The following is a 21,376-nucleotide window of genomic DNA, read 5'->3' as shown; positions in this document are numbered from 1 at the left end:
TGTATTATATGTTGAATGTATATATTCGTCCGAGTTTTATTCATTTTTCTTTTAATGCATTGGCAAAATGTATATGATCGGGAAAAATTATCGGGAATGATTGGAATTGAATCGGGAGCAAAAAAAAGCAATCGGATCGGGAAATATCGGGATCGGCAGATACTCAAACTAAAACGATCGGGATCGGATCGGGAGCAAAAAAAACATGATCGGAACAACCCTAATTTAAACTATTTACCTGAGAATATTGGTATTATAGGAAATGGAGTCTGTCCATTGTCTATGTTAAACATGTACTGGATCCAGTTGGTGGCATTGCAGTCCTTGGCAGCCCTGCCGCACAGCAACGACAAGGCCTTCACGTTGCTGGACGGCGCTTGTACGTCTCTGCAGGCGTTGTACATGGCTGCAAAGAGTGAAGGAATCCATTAATCAAATATATATGAAATGATGTCATGAAATAAACATATTGACTGACTATGATAATTAAAGTTAACCCTTGATTTTACTTATTTGTGTTCATTTACGGTGCGAGGCGTCCTATCCATTCAGACTGAGCGTTAATTAGCTGCCAGGCCTCCCAGTCCAAATGGATTGGACGTAGAGCGCCGTCAATGGCAACTAAACATGAGCCAGTCATCCCAGTTTAAATGAATTGGATGTCTATTGTTGTATATGGCAAGCAATGAGTTAATTATGAAACTTTGGAAAAAAAACAACAACAACAAAACTCAACTTTGCAGTGATACCGGGGGCCATAACCAATGTATTTTTGTTTTCATTCATTTTGCAGCTATCGATTATTTTAGTAGTCGATAACCTATCTACTAGTTAGTTTGAATAATTGAGTAATCGGATTAGGAACATTTAATGCGTTGCAGATTAGATTTCAGGAAGGTAAAACAAAAGCTTGCTAAAATTGCACTTTTAAAATAAAATTCCCAAGTGTTACTTCAAACTCTGACAAATTGCACTTTCATTTAAAAATAACTTAAAAATACCCGAGCTAAGCCTCAAATGGTAAATGAGGTAAATGATAAATGAGGACCTAAGTACAAAAAGAAAAAAATTGGCTAACTTGCGTAGCAAACATCTGCTAGCTTAAATGCTATAAAATGCTTGCTTTTTTTTAACACTAAACTCTCAACAAATCGTTCAAACACATATTCCCACAAAAAAAAATATACCTAAAAACTAAATTACGAATGCATTAAACAAACATATTAAAAAAATATTAGCTGAAACAAAATACTTACCCTTCCTTAAGTTGGTCTTAACAGGGAGCAGCTGGATTCAGCCATGTTAAATGAGTTATGTCATACTCACTGCCAAATCCATAAAACTAAATGCAAACACTTTCAAAACTAACTATTACAACTCTAATTAAACGAATACTCGAAGCAGTTTTTTTTCCTAGTCAAATTACTGGAGTTAATCGAGTAATCGTTTCAGCACTAGTTTAGTTTATGAAAAGGGTTAAAAGAAATAGAACCAATTGTCACCAGTTATTTAATATAAATATTGTAATTGAAAATACTACAAAAAATGAACTAAAATAATAACATGACTATCTACAGAGAAAAAAAATCTGACTTCCTTTCCTTCTGATGAGTTCTTGATAAATCGACACAAGAAGTAAATATTCGACAATGATATTAATCTTTATCATAAAAATTTGCAACTTTAACAGAATCACTAATAAAATCAGCTTCAAGAATTGCCAGGAGAATAAAATATTTATCATCTCAAAAGTTATAAAATGGGTTTCTAGCAGTTATTTGAAGTAGCTTTACGTAAGGTATGTGCGTGTAAACTCACCGTTAGCATATGTTTGTCCGATGTAGTACTGAACTTCTACCACGCTGGAGCTGTTGAATTTGGTGGCATTCATGAATTGACTCTGATGCGGGCTGCACGTCAGCTCGCAGAAGAGGTTCATCAAGTTGCTGAAACACGATGGACACCTGAAAATACCCAGATGAAATCATATGTAAGACAAAAAAAAGCCATGACGTTCACTGTTAGTTCATATTTTCAACAAAAAATCCTACCGGGACAAGAACTGCAGGGGCAGCTGGAGACTCCCTTTGAGGGTACGCAACTGGTTCACATCGCAGCACAGTTTCCGGGTTCCATAATTATAACCAGGGCACAGTTCCTTAATCATGAAAAACATGATCAATTTAAAACAAATAACAAGAGGAAAGAAAATGTTTCAACAAAGGTTATTAAAAGTAAAACATGAGGGGGAAAAAATCTAAAGGGTAATTGGAAAAAAAAAACAATGAACTAAAACACTTAAAATCACATGATTGAATCACACAATCAATAATATAAAAATTAAAAACAATTAAGATCATCAATACCACAAACATTAAACCAAGATTAAAAAATACTGTCAAACTTAAAATAGACAGAATATCGCCAAAGATTTTACCTATAAAATTTAATCAATCGTCAAATTTTATTTTAAATACAAGAAAAATAAAGGCAATAAAATGCAATAAAAACAAGCAGAGGTGGGTAGAGTAGCCAAAAAATTCACTCAAGTAAGAGTAGCGTTACTTCTAAATAATATTACTCAAGTAGTCATCAAATAATTTACTCAAGTACAAGTAAAAAAGTATTCGTTGAAGAGAATACTCAAGTAATTAGTAACATTGTGAGTGACTGCTTCCAATGTTTGATTTTTTTGTTTTTAAATCATGGGATATTTTTTTTCCCAGCACAACTTAATCAATAGGAACTAATTATTATAATGTACTATAACCTGTTACATGACCATATAAGGCCAAAATGATGGCACAAAAAAATTGAATTCAGACCAGAACAACAATATGAAACATCAACTGCCCAAAGAGCATGAAGCGCCCTCTAGTGGAGAAAAAAACATTGTTAACTCTGATTGGTATAATCCAGTCATGTGGTTACTGTTTGATTGGTGAAACTGAGACGGCCACTGTCAGCATCTCTGGCAATAATCAAATCAATATGTAGAATAAAGACAAAAAATGTAACGACAGTAGTGTAGCCCAAAGTAGTGCGGTAAGAGTAGCGTTTCTTCACAAATCTACTCAAGTAAAAGTAAAAAGTAAAACTACTCTACTTTTTCTCAAAAACTTACTCAAGTAAATGTAACTGAGTGAATGTAACTAACGCGTTACTACTCACCTCTGAATACTACCAATAGAAAAACATAAAATACTGAAACAGAACAATTATTCATTAAAATAAATTTAACAATTAAATAAAAAATAAAAGACACCTCAAAAAATACATATATATATATATATATATATATATATATATATATATATATATATATATATATATATATATATATATATATTTTTTTTTTTTTTTTAATGAAAAACTGAAGAACATATGAAAACAATTATATCAAATAAATATTGCGTGGTAAGTTTCATGATACCTAAAAAACAAGATACATACTGTAATAAGTTCATAGCCTTCTGGGTCCAGAGAAATCGGAGCGCCAGTGTAGTTACAGTTGTATTTCTTTCCAAACTGGGCACACTCGCCGTACCACACGCAGTGTTGGGAATCTGCCTGTAAGTACAAGACAACATCATCTTGAACACTGTCAGAGTAAGAACTCGGGTATTATCTTGTGATGTCCTTCTCAAAAGCAACAGCAAAAAGAAAAACAAAACAGAAAAAATCACACCTTAAAAGGAACCTCCGACTTCAAGACTTGTAGGCTCTAATAAGCCACAATTGTTCTCTTTTAATAAAATATGTTATTAGAAACATATTTTTGCCAATGATTTAATAATCTATAGGACAGGTTTTTATCTACGGAGGGCGCCATGTTATACGCGTGCAATGCACGCGGGGGGGTGATGAAATGGTTGGGCTGGACTGGGAGAATAGCTGTGCTAGCTAGCAGGCGAAACTAGTATGACGACTAGCATGATTTTGTCGCATGATTTTATCACATTCTGGTCAGATTGATTTTTTTTCAGATATGTGGGATGAGTTCACAACGTCGTACCTGCATCCAATTCAAGCTCAACATCAGTGTCTTTAAACCGATCCTAGGCGGCTTGTCGAGATATTGACTTGCTGCCATTTGACAGTTTGTAGATCCCTTCGTTGCTAGTTACATCATTGCCTTGTTTTTTCCATTTGTCTGCCTCTCAACGCGGTTATCCCTCCTTTTTTTTTTTTAATTGATCGCGACCTACTGTCACAGACCCCTTTTGTGTCTTAGTTTACGCGATCATGTGTTTTTTGTGTGTTCATTAAACCCCTTTACGCAGTTCCTATCTTATTGTTGTCTGCTTGCTGTCAGAAGTGAGCCGCGTTCTTAAATCCGTGGTCAAACCAGCCGCACTTTCTTTTTAGCTGCGTTTCCCTTTCAGAATTTACCGACCACGAATGCGGGTTGCAATTGCTTGGTAAGGAAAATCGTGACGCTAACGTTGCGCTGACGTATAGTCCTGTGCTCTACGCGCTTGTCCGTCGCAAGGGAAATGCGGGTTCGAATCTGGCTAGAGACTTTCATTTAATTGCTTTTGCTGCTCGTTTTGTGAAATATCGACAGAAGGGCATAACTGACGACACGTTTATGTAGCTAACGAGTGACACTGTGGAAGTACAGCAGCGCTGCCCACTGACGTCACCGCCCAAAGTGCATTGCCTTGTCAACAACAATGGCAACCTACTAGTTAAACTAATTTTTCAAATTTTATAAAAACGTAAACATTAAGAGGGGTTTGAATATCAAGTTATTATAACTCATACTAACATTTATCTTTTAAAAACTACAAGTCTTTACGTCCGTGGTTCCTTTTAAGAAAAAAAAAATTATGCTGGTTGAAATAAAATCTAACACGGCTCACTGACATCACACATTAAGACCATATTTATGCAACTTTTAAGGCATAGATTGGAATATGAAGACAACCACAACTACTACCATTCACGACAATTTCAAAGACATTCCAACATAGAGCCGACACACATTTCAGGTCACTTTACTGATGTAATTTCACGTGGCTTTTGTTTAAAATTACTACTATTTCACTTCTGCAAACACGTTCCCTTTTTCCGTCATGGTATTTCGGGGTTCACACATTTGAATGACAACCTATCACTTTTTTAGTCACGTAAAAATGCACTGACTCAACAGCTGTCATCCTTGACAATGGCATAAAACTTAAGGGGAGTAAAGCCGTGACCGTGGGCTAGATTTACATTGCATGGAACACATGACCAAATGTGACTCAATGGTAATGAGTCACAGGAGGGTAAATAATCAAAACATGGGGTCAGCTATCTTTTGATGAGAATCAGGTCTCTTCCAAATGTGGATGAAAATTCTGATACATTGAATAGCGCAATGTAAACACAGATTAGTCGATCAATGCCATCTTAAACAGCAGCAAACTGCGGGCCAACATAGGCATATTAAAATAATACAAAGAGAGGAAGCAAGTTTGAAATGAAAGGACTGCATACAGGTGGCCCCAGGTTATGAACGAGTTCCGTTCCTACGCTGATGGCGTAAAACGAATTTCCATGTAAATCGGAATGAACCCTTTAAGTACCCCACAATACCTATCCAAAAAGTCCAAAAGTATTTTATTTTGTTTATTGATGGAGGATACACTGCCCCATGGTGGCAGCGTTGGGTCTGGCTGTACTGTCGCCTTGTGTGACTGAGGATCAGACTCTTGTCTGGCATGGATAAAGGACAGCTGCACTCTGGTTTGGCCCACATAAGGCTGTAAGTTGTTTCAGCTAATATATGTTTGTGTATGCATTTGTAATTAAGTTTACAGCTACAGTTTGTGGCGTTATGTTTGAGTGATTTGCTTTGAGTGGTTGTTTCGATCATGTTTTTTTGCTCCCGATCCGATCCCGATCGTTTTAGTTTGAGTATCTGCCGATCCCGATATTTCCCGATCCGATTGCTTTTTTTTTTGCTCCCGATCCAATTCCAAACATTCCAAATAATTCTTCCCGATCATATACATTTTGGCAATGCATTAAGAAAAAAATGAATAAAACTCGGACGAATATATATATTGAACATACAGTAAGTACATACAGTGCCTTGCAAAAGTATTCGGCCCCATTGAATCTTGCAACCTTTCGCCACATTTCAGGCTTCAAAAATAAAGATATGAAATTTAATTTTTTTGTCAAGAATCAACAACAAGTGGGACACAATCGTGAAGTGGAACAACATTTATTGGATAATTTAAACTTTTTTAACAGATAAAAAACTGAAAAGTGGGGCGTGCAATATTATTCGGCCCCTTTACTTTCAGTTCAGCAAACTCACTCCAGAAGTTCAGTGAGGATCTCTGAATGATCCAATGTTGTCCTAAATGACCGATGATGATAAATAGAATCCACCAGTGTGTAATCAAGTCTCCGTATAAATGCACCTGCTCTGTGATAGTCTCAGGGTTCTGTTTAAAGTGCAGAGAGCATTATGAAAACCAAGGAACACACCAGGCAGGTCCGAGATACTGTTGTGGAGAAGTTTAAAGCCGGATTTGGACACAAAAAGATTTCCCAAGCTTTAAACATCTCAAGGAGCACTGTGCAAGCCATCATATTGAAATGGAAGGAGCATCAGACCACTGCAAATCTACCAAGACCCGGCCGTCCTTCCAAACTTTCTTCTCAAACAAGGAGAAAACTGATCAGAGATGCAGCCAAGAGGCCCATGATCACTCTGGATGAACTGCAGAGATCTACAGCTGAGGTGGGAGAGTCTGTCCATAGGACAACAATCAGTCGTACACTGCACAAATCTGGCCTTTATGGAAGAGTGGCAAGAAGAAAGCCATTTCTCAAAGATATCCATAAAAAGTCTCGTTTAAAGTTTGCCACAAGCCACCTGGGAGACACACCAAACATGTGGAAGAAGGTGCTCTGGTCAGATAAAACCAAAATTGAACTTTTTGGCCACAATGCAAAACGATATGTTTGGCGTAAAAGCAACACAGCTCATCACCCTGAACACACCATCCCCACTGTCAAACATGGTGGTGGCAGCATCATGGTTTGAGCCTGCTTTTCTTCAGCAGGGACAGGGAAGATGGTTAAAATTGACGGGAAGATGAATGCAGCCAAATACAGGAACATTCTGGAAGAAAACCTGTTGGTATCTGCACAAGACCTGAGACTGGGACAGAGATTTATCTTCCAACAGGACAATGATTCAAAACATAAAGCCAAATCTACAATGGAATGGTTAAAAAATAAACGTATCCAGGTGTTAGAATGGCCAAGTCAAAGTCCAGACCTGAATCCAATCGAGAATCTGTGGAAAGAGCTGAAGACTGCTGTTCACAAACACTCTCCATCCAACCTCACTGAGCTCGAGCTATTTTGCAAGGAAGAATGGGCAAGAATGTCAGTCTCTCGATGTGCAAAACTGATAGAAACATACCCCAAGCGACTTGCAGCTGTAATTGGAGCAAAAGGTGGCGCTACAAAGTATTAACGCAAGGGGGCCGAATAATATTGCACGCCCCACTTTTCAGTTTTTTATTTGTTAAATTATCCAATAAATTTTGTTCCACTTCATGATTGTGTCCCACTTGTTGATTCTTGACAAAAAAATTAAATTTTATATCTTTATGTTTGAAGCCTGAAATGTGGCGAAAGGTTGCAAGGTTCAAGGGGGCCGAATACTTTTGCAAGGCACTGTAAGTACTGTATTTGTTTATTATGACAATAAATCCTCAAGATGGCATTTACATTATTTACATTCTTTCTGTGAGAGGGATCCACGGATAGAAAGACTTGTAATTCTTAAAGGATAAATGTGACTTTGTATATTGTGACTAAATATTGCCATCTGGTGTATTTGTTGAGCTTTTGAGTAAATGATACTGTAGCCATTTAACTGTTCTGCCCAAATGCATGATGGGAAGTGCAACCATGAATGTGCGTAGTGGCACCAATTGATATATCTTCTCTGCGTTGGGAAATAATATAGGGTGTTAAGAAAAAGATCAACTACTACCTTTCTTCCCCACATTGCTTCCTACGATATTTCCAATTGTTGAGAGTGGGATTGTAAGGCTTTAGCCAATTAAAATAAGGCTCCGAAAGCTGTCAAAATTCTCTCTACTCATTTTACGCTGCCTTTTAGCTCTATATATACGTAAACCGGCGCCATTATAGATTGAACGCGACAATGCGTGAGTGGGTCGTGCAGCGCATGCATTAATTGCGTTAAACATTTTATCGTTATTACCGCTGTTAACGCGATAAATTTGATAGCCCTACTTTAAGCCAAAACTAAAGACTCTGGATGAGTGTAAGACATTTTGTCTGTAACGTTAAATACAATTAGAAAACGATTTAATTAAAATATATATATATATATTAAAAAAGGCACGTCCGATATTTTTTTGCCGATTCCGATACTTTGATCGGACCCATCTCTAGTCTTAACGTCTTCCATTTTCATCTTTAATTATAATAAGAATAAAATGGAGAACAAAGTGCTAAATATGTATCTGTTGACACAATAACAGTTATTCAGATAACAACACACAAAACACTCTCGATCTCCCTCCAAATCACTACCAAATCCATTCAAGTCTTTATCTTCAGTCGCACCCAGGATAAGTCGCATGCCCAGCCAAACTATGAAAAAACGTGCGACTTCCGTCCGGAAAATACAGTAATTCAGATTTTGGACGGCCGCTCATGAGAAGTATTTGCAAAACTCAATTCTTCGTAGGTGTTTGGTCCTGTGACTCAGTGCATCACTGTACAGGTAAACAGTCAAAAATGGGAGAAACACATTGAATTGGGCTACTGCAACATGAATCTCTTTCCTCAGCTGACAGTCTTACTTATCCTGTCTATTCAGCATCGCAGCACTCGCATCCGCTCTGATGGAAGCAATGGCTTGGGGAAGTAAATTCACTTACTCCACAAAGTTTCTTTTTTTCCTTTTAAAGAGAATAACCATCACTCTTACACTGTGGCTTGCTTGTGTCTTTGTGCAGGGTGAATGGATTGTGAGGAAAAGCCACAACTAAGATGTGAGTAGAGGTGTGCAAAATTTCCGATTCTTAGATTATTCGCGATTCGGCCGTGGAAGATTCGAGAACGATTCACAAACATCCAAATTCCGAATATTGAAATATGCCAAGTAAAGCGGAAGTACATCACACTCAGCGCGCCGCGCGGTCAATGAGCAACGGAGCGAGAGTAGCTAAACATCATGCTTCTCATTACCCGGCCCCTCGGGTAATGCCAATGCTCAACTCACGGCTCTAGCTCAACTCATGCCACGAGATAAAAAAACACAACAACATACCTGAAGCTGCTACAAAAGTACGTCATCCACATAATGTTACGGTAAATATCATTTATATAAGACTAGATGCACTACGGTAGCGGTAGCGTTTGCAGCACATCTACAAAAAGCTAGATGCAGACGTAGTAAACGGCCGCCATCTTAAAGCAGTACACTTCTCTGCAAGGCTGTTGTAGCGAACCTTCCAAGCAAACCTAATTAACTTTTTATCTAAAATACTCCTCAATCGGTAAAATATTGACTTGAATCTATCTTTAAAATAGTTTTAAAACTTTCACATGTCGAAAGTTGACAAAAGGGAAATAATGGATTAACGGGAGCAATTTTAACAACTTTAACGGTTGATTCACAACATTAAATTAATTGAATGTAGTTTAAAGCTGCTGATACAGAATGGGGACTGGAGTTTTTTTATTTACTGTTATTTTTGTATATTTGTTTACTGCTATATGTTAACTTGATACTGAAATAGTAGTTTGGTTTAGCCTGAGAGTATTTTTGAACAATTTTGGAACTAATGTACAAAACATTAAAAAAAAAAAAAAAAAAAAAAAAAAAAAAAAGGGGGGGGGGGGTGCATCAATAATCGTTTTAGAATCGAATCGGACCATCTGAATCGTAATCGTAATCGAATTGTTAGGTGCCCAAAGATTCCCAGCTCTAGATGTGAGTGTATAAAACTGATGACTGGAAATTGACGAAGAATGGAATGTGCTAAAACACATATTGACATTTAAGCAAGTGTCTAGGAGAATATCCTAGGACTAGTGCTGCAACGATTAATCGATTAACTCGATTAGAAAAAAAAATTAGAAATCAAATATTGCTGCTTTGAGGATTAGTTTAATTAGAGTGGCGTTGTAATGGTTTGTTTTAAAAGCGTTTGCTTTTAGTTTTATGGATTTGGGTGGATACACTGCCCTCTAGTGGTAACAGTGAATATGCCATAACTTGTTTAACATGGCTGAATCCAGCTGCTCCCTTTTAAGACCAACATAAAGTTCTTGTTTGAGCTATTATTTTGTTTATGCATTCGTCATTTAATGTAGAAGAATATTTAGCAGCTTGTCGTGGAAATATGTGAACAATTTGTTACGAGCATTGCAGCTGATCCAGCCGCTCCCTGCGAAGACCAACATTTGGTAAGTTTTTGTTTGAGCTAATAGGTTTTTTTAATGCATACGTAATTTAGTTTATAGGTATATCTAGCTGTTTTTTGTGGGAATATGTGTTTGGACGATTTGTTGAGCGTATTGTTTAAAAAAAGTAGGGCTGCAGCTATCGATTATTTTAGTAGTCGATTAATCGATGAACTAGTTAGTTTGAATAATCGAGTAATCGGATAAGGAACATGAAAAATTAAAATACCTGAGCTAAGCCTCAAACGGTATAAAAAATAAACGAGGATCAATGTACAACAAAAAAACAATTGACTAACTTACATAGCAAAAGTCCGCTAGCTTAAATGCTATAAAACGCTAACGTTTTTTTTGTTGTTGTTGTTTTTTTTTTTACAATGCCCCCAACAATTTATTCAAACACATATTCCTACAAGAGACGGCTTAATATACTTATAAACTAAATAACGAATGCATATAAAAAACATTGGCTCAATGGCTTATGTTGGTCTTAACATGGAGCAGCTGGATTCAGCCGTGTCAAATGAGGCAGACTGGAGGGCAGTGTATCCACCCAACATCAATAAAACTAAATACAAACACTTTCAAAATTAACCATTACAACGCCACTTTAATTAAACGAACACTCGAAGAAGCAAAATTTGAATCTTTTTTTCTAATCGAATACTCGAGTTAGTCGATTAATCATTTCAGCCCTAAAAGAAAGCATTTGATAGCATTTAAGCTCGCGGACTTTTGCGATGCAAGTTAGCCAATTGCTCTTTTGTTGTACTTATATCCTCATTTATTTTTGTTAGGGCTGTCAAAATTATCACGCTATGGACGGTAATTATTTTTTTAAATTAATCACGTTAAAATATTTGACAAATTTAACGCACATGCCCCGCTCAAACAGATTAAAATGACAGCACAGTGTCATGTTCAGTTGTTACTTGTGTTTTTTGGTGTTTTGTTGACCTCTGCTGGCGCTTGAGTGCGACTAATTTTATGGGTTTCAGCACCATGAGCATTGTGTAATTATTTACATCAACAATGGCGAGCTACTAGTTTATTTTTTGATTAAAAATATTACAAATTTTATTAAAACGAAAACATTAAGAGGGGTTTTAATATAAAATTTCTATAACTTGTACTAACATTTATCTTTTAAGAACTACAAGTCTTATCAATGGATCGCTTTAACAATGTTAATAATGTCTAACGATGTTAATAATGTCAATGCCATCTTGTTGATTTATTGTTATAATAAACAAATGCAGTACTTATGTACAGTATGTTAAATGTATATACCCGTCATGTGTCTTATCTTTCCAACAATAATTTACAGAAACATATGGCATATTTAATAGATTGTTTGAATTGAAATTAATTACGATTAATTAATTTTTAAGCTGTGATGAACTCGATTACAAATTTTAATTGTTTGACAGCCCTAATTTTTGTACAATATGAGGCTCGGCTCAGCCATTTTAATTTTTTATGTTTCTATCTGATTACTCGATTATTTGGACTAACTAGTTTATCAATTAATCGACTACTAAATTAATCGATAGCTGCAGCCCTAGAGTAATCGATTACCCAAATAATCGATAGCTGCAGCCCTAGTTCCTAGTAGCCCTAAACTCATTCACTGCCATTGAATTTATTTAAACTGGCAAGGTTGGCATTGAGTTATTGTGTCTCACTGTCATTTCACTGTCACTGCGAGCCCAGTCAAATTTGATTGGACGACTATCGCCATCAATGGCAGCCAATGAGTTAATACTTAAAAATAGAAATACATATATATATTTTAAAACCCAATCTTTTTCACCTGATTCCGATCAAGTGATCAGATCAGGGACATCCCCAGTAAACGCCATAATTAAGATGTAAGTAGGCATGTGCCGGTATGCGATTCTGACGGTATGATAACCTTTAGGCCAAAATATCACGGTTTCACCGTATTGTTATTTTGACAGAAGTATTCCCATACCAGCGATTTTGTTTTCTTCAATGGGGGGCAAAAAGTTCAGGAGTTTCACCTCATCCAGCCATCGTGTAGCACAGCAGACTCACTGACACTGAGCAACAACCCGGTGGGGGAAGGGTTGAGCCTTGCAGCTGCAAGCGACGGATTTCTCCATACATTTTTGGGAAATAAAAAATAGCGAATACCTTCGAGACGGTATGACGGAAAATTTTTGCAGTTTTGAAACCTTGACGTTTTCATACCACGGTATACCTTGAAACGGGTAATCGGCACATGTCTAGGTCTAAGTGATAAAAATATCTCAGTTAATCAGTTTTGTTTTTTGGGGCGGATAAAAATATGGACCACAAAATTAAAGCAATGCCTGACTTCCATGAGTTAATTTTAGGGATTTTTTTAGGGCTGCAGCTATCGATTGTTTTAGTAGTCGATTAATCGATGAACTAGTTAGTCCGAATAATGAAGTACCGTAATTTTCGGACTATAAGGCGCACCTGACTATAAGCTGCCAACTGCCCAATTTGATACCAAAACGGCATTTGTTCATAGATAAATGGCACTGGACTGTAAGCCGGAGCTGTCCTCACTGTATCATGGGATAATTACTAGGGTTGTTCCGATCATGTTTTTTTGCTCCCGATCTGATCCCGATCGTTTTAGTTTGAGTATCTGCTGATCCCGATATTTCCCGATCCGATTGCTTTTTTTGCTACCGATTCAATTCCAATCATTCCCGATAATTTTCCCCGATCATATACATTTTGGCAATGCATTAAGAAAAAAATGAATAAAACTCGGACGAATATATACATTCAACATACAGTACATAAGTACTGTATTTGTTTATTATGACAATAAATCCTCAAGATGGCATTTACATTATTAACATTCTTTCTGTGAGAGGGATCCACGGATAGAAAGACTTGTGACTTTGTATATTGTGACTAAATATTGCCATCTAGTGTATTTGTTGAGCTTTCAGTAAATGATACTGTAGCCATGCCCAAATGCATGATGGGAAGTGGAACCATGACTGTGCGTAATGCTACCAACTGATATATCTTCTCTGCGTTGGGAATTAACATAAGGTGTTAAGAAAAAGATCAACTGTGACCTTGCTGACCCACATTGCTTCCCATCATATTTCTAATCGTAGGGAGAGAGATTGTAAGGCTTTAGCCAATTAAAAAAAGGGTCCAAAGGCTGCCAAAATTCACTCTACTCATTTTACGCTGCCTTTTATCTCTCTATATAGGTAAAACGACGCCATTACAGATTGAGCACGACAATGCGTGAGTGGGTCGTGCAGGGCATGCATTAATTGCGTTAAATATTTTAACGTGATATATTTTTTTAAAAAATTAATTACCGCCTTTATCGGGATAAATTTGATAACCCTACCTTAAGCCTAAATTAAAGACTCTGGATGAGTGTAACATGTTATGTCTGTAACGTTAAATACAATTAGAAAACGATTTAATTAAAAAATATATATATATTAAAAAAGGCATGGCCGATAATTTTTTGCTGATTCCGATACTTTGAAAATGACGTGATCGGACCCGATCGATCGGCACATCTCTAATAATTACACCAAAAGATATTCACCGGTAACACTTTATTTGACAGTGACATCATAAGACTGTCATGAGACCAAATAAACCACAAGAAAATTTGAACCAATTGGCTGCAAAGCTTCATTGCTTCAAGAACCTTCATTTGGCCATCACTACTCCCTTGGGGGAGACAAACAACTTCTGTTGCCACTTGCTGTTAACACCGTTGTCCTCTAATCTGCCTCCTAGCATGCATTGCGGCGCTACAGATGTAAATTACAATCAAAAGTCATGTTCTGTGCAAATTATTTCTTCAGTTCCTGTTCTAGTTGTTTCACTAATTGCTAGTTATGGTATTTGGTAACACTTTATTTGACAGTATCTCATTTTTGAATGGATGTAAAAGATCCCAGTTGGACATAAATATAGTTGGTAATTTTCCAGATGACATTAAATGACAACCGTCGTAAGCATACATAAATGCCCATGATAGTGCCATGTCATAATTATGAAAGTCTTATGGCGCCACTGTCTAATAAAGTGTTACCTATCATCCCAAATAAATCAACAAAAAAGCCACACTGGACTATTAGCCGCATGATTCAAAATCAGGGGAAAAAAACAGCAGCATATAGTCTGAAAATTACGGTAATTGGATAAGGAACATTAAAAATTAAAATACCTGAGCTGAGCCTCAAACGGTATTAAAAAAAAAAAAAAAAAAAAGGATCTATGTACAACAAAAGTACAATTGGCTAACTTACATAGCAAAAGTCCGCTAGCTTAAATGCTGTAACACTTTTTTTTCTTACAATGCTCTTAACAAATGGTTCAAAGTCGGGCTGCAGCTATCGAATATTTTAGTAATCGAGTAATCGACTGAAAATTCTATCGATTAATCGAGTAATCGGATAAAACAAATATATTTTTAGGTGAAGAGCAATTATAGATATACATGAGAAAACAAGACATTTTATCATTTTCAGTCAATCAATGTCTTTATTTTTTTATGTATATTGTTGAAAACAGCCAACAATTGCATCTCAGATGTAACTAGAATTAAAAAAAAAAAAAGACTAATTCACTGCTTTCACTCAAAAAACCTTTAGATCTTATTTTTAAACACACACCTAAAATGCCTTTACACTTGATAACACACATCACTTAAAAGTTAGGATTTTTTCCCACGTTTTTCAATTGAATGTCAAGCCATTTTTAAGTTTTAGTTAAGTTTTCAGTTAGTCTAAACTGTAAGTCCCGATAGGGTTTTGAGTTTTTGCACTGTTCAAAATAAATGTATGATACAGGCTGTATTGGAGCACATTAGGGACTAGTGCTACTTGGTGTTTTATCCAGCAATGACTACTGAGCTAAAATTGATAGTTAACATTATTGAGTTTTTATTTGACACCCTCATCACTCCACAACGCTATGTTATGTTAAAGCCTGTATATAAGACACGTTAGCCACGTATCGAAAGTGGTCTTAATTAATTGAAACCTAGCCCTCCGCAGGGCTAACGTAAGGTTAGCTAGTAGTGACAGTAACGTTAATCTTATATATTAGCGCTTAGCGCTCTACTGCTTTAAGATGGCGGCTGTTTGCTAACGCTGCCCAGACGCAGCCTAGTCTGTCATTGTGCATCTAGTTCAACATACATGTGATCTCTATGAGACTCATCAGACGCTATCTGCAACTAACGTAGCATGTGCGGGCTAGTATTTAGCAACGTCGGCGTCGTTTGTAGTGGTTGTCGGCTGTCGTAAGTTTTTTTTTTTTTTTTTTGCTTCTTCCTCTACGCACATGACATCAGCGCGTTGTTCCGCATTAAAAGTGGTCCGAGCAAAACGTGATGCTTAGAGCTGTCAAAATAAACGATTACTCGAGGTGTATAAAATTACTCGGATCAGTTTTTAAACTCGAGTTACTCGAGTTGCTCGAGTATTCGTTTCAGCTCTAGTTCAAAGACACATTCCCCCCAAAAATGGCTGAAATTACGAATGCATTAGGGCTGCAGCTATCGAATATTTTAGTAATCGAGTAATTGACTGAAAATTCTATCGATTAATCGAGTAATCGGATAAAACTTTTTTTTACGTAAAGAGCAATTATAAATGTACTTGAGAAAAAAATACATTTAATCCAATATTGAACCATTTTCAGTCAATCAATTTCTTTATTTTCGATGTACATTGCTGAAAACAGCCAACAATTGCATCAAAGATGTGACTAGAAAAAAAAATTCCACTGCTTTCACTCAAAAAACTTCTAGATCTTATAAAAAAAAAACATGCTTCTTACCTAAAAATGTAATTACGCTTGATAACACACATCACTTGAAAGCTACGTGTTTTTCCCATGTGTTTCAATTTAATTTCCATTTGTGTCAAGTTATTTTTAAGTTCTAGTTAAGTTTTAAATTAGTCTAAACTGTAAGTACTGATAGGATTTTGAGTTTTCGCAGCGTTCAAAATAAATGTTAGATACCTGCTATAGTTGAGCCCATTAGGGACCAGTGCTACTTGGTTTTTTATTCAGCAATGCCTACTGAGCTACAACTGACAGTTATCTTTATTATGTTTTAATTTTACACCCTCATCACTCTACAGTGCTGTTTTTACAGATTAAATAAAGCCTGTATGTATGACACATTAACCACGCATCGACAGTGGTCATAATCAATAGAAACCTAGCCCTCCAAAGGGCTAACGTTACGTGAGCGAGTGACAGTAACGTTATATTTATTAGCGATGAGAAGTCTCCTGCTTAAAGATGGCAGCTGCTTACTAACGCTGCCCAGACGCGGCCGAGTCTGTCATTTCGCATCTAGTTCTATGTACATGCGATATCTATGAGATGCATCAAACGCTACCTGCTACCATCAGAGCATCATACATGCGGGCATAGTTTTTAGCAACGTCGGCGTAGTTTGTAGCGGCTGTCAGCTGCGATAAGTTTTTTTTCTTTTCTTTACTGCTTCTTCCTCTACGCATGTGACGTCAGCGCGTTGTCCCGCATTAAAAGTAGTCCGGGCAAAACGTGATGCTTAGAGCTGGCAAAATTAAACGATTCCTCGAGGTGAATAAAATTACTCGGATCAGATTTTAAACTCGAGTTACTCGAGTTGCTCGAGTATTCGTTTCAGCTCTAGAATGCATTAAAAAAAACATTAGCTCAAACAACAACTTAGCTTATGTTGGTCTGAACCGGGAGCGACTGGATTCAGCCATTTGAAATGAGGGAGACCAGAGTGCAGTGTATCCACCCAAATCAATAAAACTAAATGCAAACACTTAAAAAAATAATAAAATAAATACAACCCCACTTTAATTAAACAAATACTCGAAGCAGCAAAATTTAATAAGAATCTTTTTTTCTAATCGAATACTCGAGTTAATCGATTAATCGTTGCAGCAGGCCCAGACCATTTGGGGGCCCTAAGCAAAATAATGCAAAGGGGCCCATATTTTTGGCCCACCATTTTCTCACAGTGTACTGTGAAACCCATACATGCAATCCAACCCATACGTTTTGTTGCACTGCATACTTCAAACTTCTCACCCCAAATGATTGTCAGTACTTACAGTAGATTCTAAAAGAGGCAATGAAGAAGTTAAGAAAGGACTTTCATTTTTTTCAAGCTTGTAATCAAGTATCAAATCTCACAAAAGTCAAACAAAGCAAACTGTAATAAACAAAATAGAAAATAAGTTAAACAAATGCCAGATTGGGGGCCCCCTAGTCGTCAGGGGCCCTAAGCAGCTGCATAGTCTGCGTATAGGCTGGGCCGGCCCTGCTTTCCAGCATTAGATTTTTCCATAACCAGTTTTCAATATCAGTCTCAAGTTTTGTAATGTGGACATTAGGTGATAGGAAAGAAAGTATCAGAACACAAAAGAACATTTTGTTCTTTCGCAGTCAAATGTGTTGTTACTGAAATCGTATTTTAGGTTTGCTTTCATGCGTTATTTGCGATTTTTTTTTAACCCGAATTCAAATATTTCCTTTCACTTTTAACAATTAAATCTGTCATAAACTGTTGCATTTTATTTTGATTTGAGAGGAATACATACAAACACTTTGGCAAGTTTTAATCAAATTCGCAGTTACGAGTTAACTCCAGATAGAAGACAAACGAGGCTGGTTAACAGCTATGACATCGACAAGAATGCTGATGAAAGCTAAATTTGCAATTCATCAATGGAAACCACGTATTCAATCATAGGGTAGCCGTTCAGTGCCAAATCACAAAGCCGGCATAGATGTTTATGAATGACGTCGATAAATAAAACCAGTTAGCATGAGCTAACTTTAGCCTTAATCCTATAGAGCTCCTGCCCGACTTGACTTGAGAGCATTTTACAAGTCAAAGTGTTTGCTTTGGGAGCTGAGTCATGTTTTTTCTAGTCACGTGAAACAAAAATACGACTCACCCAACGGAAGTGTGCCTCCAAAACGAATAAAAGCAGGAGTAAACAGAAACCGCCTCTGTCCGGTAGGAAGCCCATCTTGGCTGTCATTCGAAAGACGGGACCTCAAAGACAGCACTGACACTGGCAAGGAACTTTCGCATATTTTGTTATGGTGTGTCAACTTCTTCTTCGTCACGCTTGTTTGTTCAAGGGCGGTGACAAACAAAAGTGTCGGTGCTGCCATCTAACGGCAGTGTTGTTAACTACAACATTTGTGATTCAAATCAAACACCGTGGCGTTTATTTCTTTATTTTTAAATTCTAACTTACACATCTGCTAAAAAATGACTGATGTACACAGATGTATTGAATACTGGTTACATTATCATTACAAAATAATTGACAGTAATCATAACAATAGTATTCTGTACATAGTTTAACATCTAAAAATGATATGGAAATTTTTAACCAGAGGCTTCAGTGTTGTTTTTGGAAGCCTTTTTAATTTTCATCTTAGTCTGTTGGATAATACGTATTAGTCTTAGTCATATTTTAGTCGTCTTAAAATGTTTGTCTTCGTCTGGTATTTGATGACGGAAAGTCATAAGCGGAGTTTAAGGGGGGCCGAAAAGTGTCATTGCATGCGATTGACTTTCTTATATATCAGTGGTCTCCAAACTATTCCACATAGGGCTGCAGTGCGTGCAGGATTTCATTCCAACAAAACAAGACCACACCTTTTTGCCAATCTGGTGTTTTATAGGTGTAATCAGTTGATTGCAATCAGGTGCTGCTTGTTTTAGAAGAAACCACATTGGTTAAAAGGTCTGTGCTTGATCGGTATGAACAAAAACCAGGACCCACAGCGGCCCTCAAGGACCGGTTTGGAGACCCCAGCTATATATATATATATATATATATATATATATTAGGGCTGTTAAACGATTAAAATTTTTAACCGAGTTAATCACAGCTTGAAAATGAATTGCAATTAATCGCAATTCAAACCATCTATAAAATATGCCATATTTTTCTGTAAATTATTGTTGGAATGGAAAAATAAGACACAAGACGGATATATACATTCAACATACTGTACATAAGTACTGTATTTTTTTATTATAACAATAAATCAACAAGATGGCATTAACATTATTAACATTCTGTTAAAGCGATCCATGGATAGAAAGACTTATAGTTCTTAAAAGATAAATGTTCGTACAAGTTATAGAAAATTTATATTAAAACCTCTCTTAATGTTTTCGTTTTAATAAAGTTTGTAAAATTTTCAATCAAAAAATAAACTAGTAGCTCGCCATTGTGGTGATATGGTGCTGAAACCCATAAAATCAGTCGCACCCAAGCGCCAGCAGAGGGCGGCATAACAAAAAACACAAGTAACAAGTGGAAATTACACTTTGCTGTCATTTTAATCTGTTTGAGCGGGGCATGTGCGTTAAACGTGTCAAATACTTTAACGTGATTAATTAAAGAAATTAATTGACGCCCGTTAACGCGATAATTTTGACAACCATAATATAAATATAAAGGTTGTAAAGCATTAAAGCAAACAACAAAAATGAATGAAATGAACAAAAGATATTTTTATAATGGGTCAAAATTATTTTTCGAACAGATCATGTGACTAGCACGACAGTCATTTGCATTTACATTAGGGCTGCAGCTATCGAATATTTTAGTAATCGAGTAATCGACTGAAAATTCTATCGATTAATCGAGTAATCGGATAAAACATATTTTTAGGTGAAGAGCAATTATAAATATACATGAGAAAACAAGACATTTCATCTAATCTTGAACCATTTTCAGTCAATCAGTGTCTTTATTTTCGATGTATATTGTTGAAAACAGCCAACAATTGCATCTCAGATGTAACTAGAATAAAAAAAGACTAATTCACTGCTTTCACTCAAACTTTTAGATCTTGTTAAAAAAAAAATATATATATATATATATATATATATATATATATATATATATATATATATATATATATATATTACCTAAAAATGCCGTTACGCTTGATAACACACATCACTTAAAAGTTAGGATTTTTTCCCACGTGTTTCAATTGAATTTCCATTTGTGTCAAGCCATTTTTAAGTTCTAGTTAAGTTTTAAGTTACTCTAAACTGTAAGTCCTGATAGGATTTTGAGTTTTTGCAGTGTTCAAAATAAATGTATGATACAGGCTGTATTGAAGCACATTAGGGACCAGTGCTACTTGGTGTTTTATCCAGCAATGACTACTGAGCTAAAATTGATAGTTAGCATTATTACGTTTTTATTTTACACCCTCATCACTCCACAATGCTTTGTTATGTTAAAGCCTGTATGTAAGACACGCTAGCCACGCATCGACAGTGGTCACAATTAATAGAAACCTAGCGCTCCGCAGGGCTAACGTTACGTGAGCTAGTAGTGAAAGTAACGTTAACCTTATTTATTAGCGCTAGCGCTCTTTATCAGCGCTTAGCGCGCTACTGCTTTAAGATGGCGGCTGTTTACTAACGCTGCCCAGACGCGGCCGAGTCTGTCATTTCGCATCTAGTTCAACATACATGTGATCTCTATGAGACGTATCAGAAGCTACCTGCTACCAACTAGCATCGTGTGGGCTAGTATTTAGCAACGTCGGCGTCGTTTGTCGCGTCTGTCGGCTGCAGTAAGTTTTTTCTTTCTTTCTTTCTTTTTCTTCCTCTCCCCACGTGACATCAGCGCGTTGTCCCGCATTAAAAGTAGTCCGAGCAAAACGTGATGCTTAGAGCTGTGAAAACAAATGATTACTCGAGGTGAATAAAATTACTCGGATCAGCTTTTAAACTCGAGTTACTCGAGTTGCTCGAGTATTCGTTTCAGCTCTAATTTACATTTTGCATTTACAAAAAAAAAAAAATTAGGGGAGGGCAATTTTATTTTTCAAAAAAAATGGGTTTTTTTTGTTTGAAAATATT

General features: G+C 36.4%; 1 protein-coding gene across 1 annotated transcript in view; it reads right to left on the bottom strand.

Moving 5' to 3' along the window:
• npc1 (Niemann-Pick disease, type C1) overlaps positions 1 to 18,587 on the bottom strand; it is a 62,537-nt gene extending 43,950 nt beyond the window's left edge. The window contains exons 1-5 of the mRNA XM_057857341.1: positions 18,423 to 18,587; positions 3,454 to 3,570; positions 2,052 to 2,158; positions 1,819 to 1,964; positions 239 to 406 (exon numbers count right to left, since the gene is read on the bottom strand). Coding sequence (XP_057713324.1) covers positions 239 to 406; positions 1,819 to 1,964; positions 2,052 to 2,158; positions 3,454 to 3,570; positions 18,423 to 18,509 — 625 coding nt within the window. The 5' untranslated portion in view covers positions 18,510 to 18,587. The remainder of the gene's footprint in view (positions 1 to 238; positions 407 to 1,818; positions 1,965 to 2,051; positions 2,159 to 3,453; positions 3,571 to 18,422) is intronic.
• Positions 18,588 to 21,376: the final 2,789 nt, after the last annotated feature.

This window comes from Corythoichthys intestinalis, chromosome 14, assembly GCF_030265065.1.
Source record: "Corythoichthys intestinalis isolate RoL2023-P3 chromosome 14, ASM3026506v1, whole genome shotgun sequence".
Classification (NCBI taxonomy): Eukaryota; Metazoa; Chordata; class Actinopteri; order Syngnathiformes; family Syngnathidae; genus Corythoichthys; species Corythoichthys intestinalis.
This window is presented reverse-complemented; position numbering and strand designations above follow the sequence as displayed.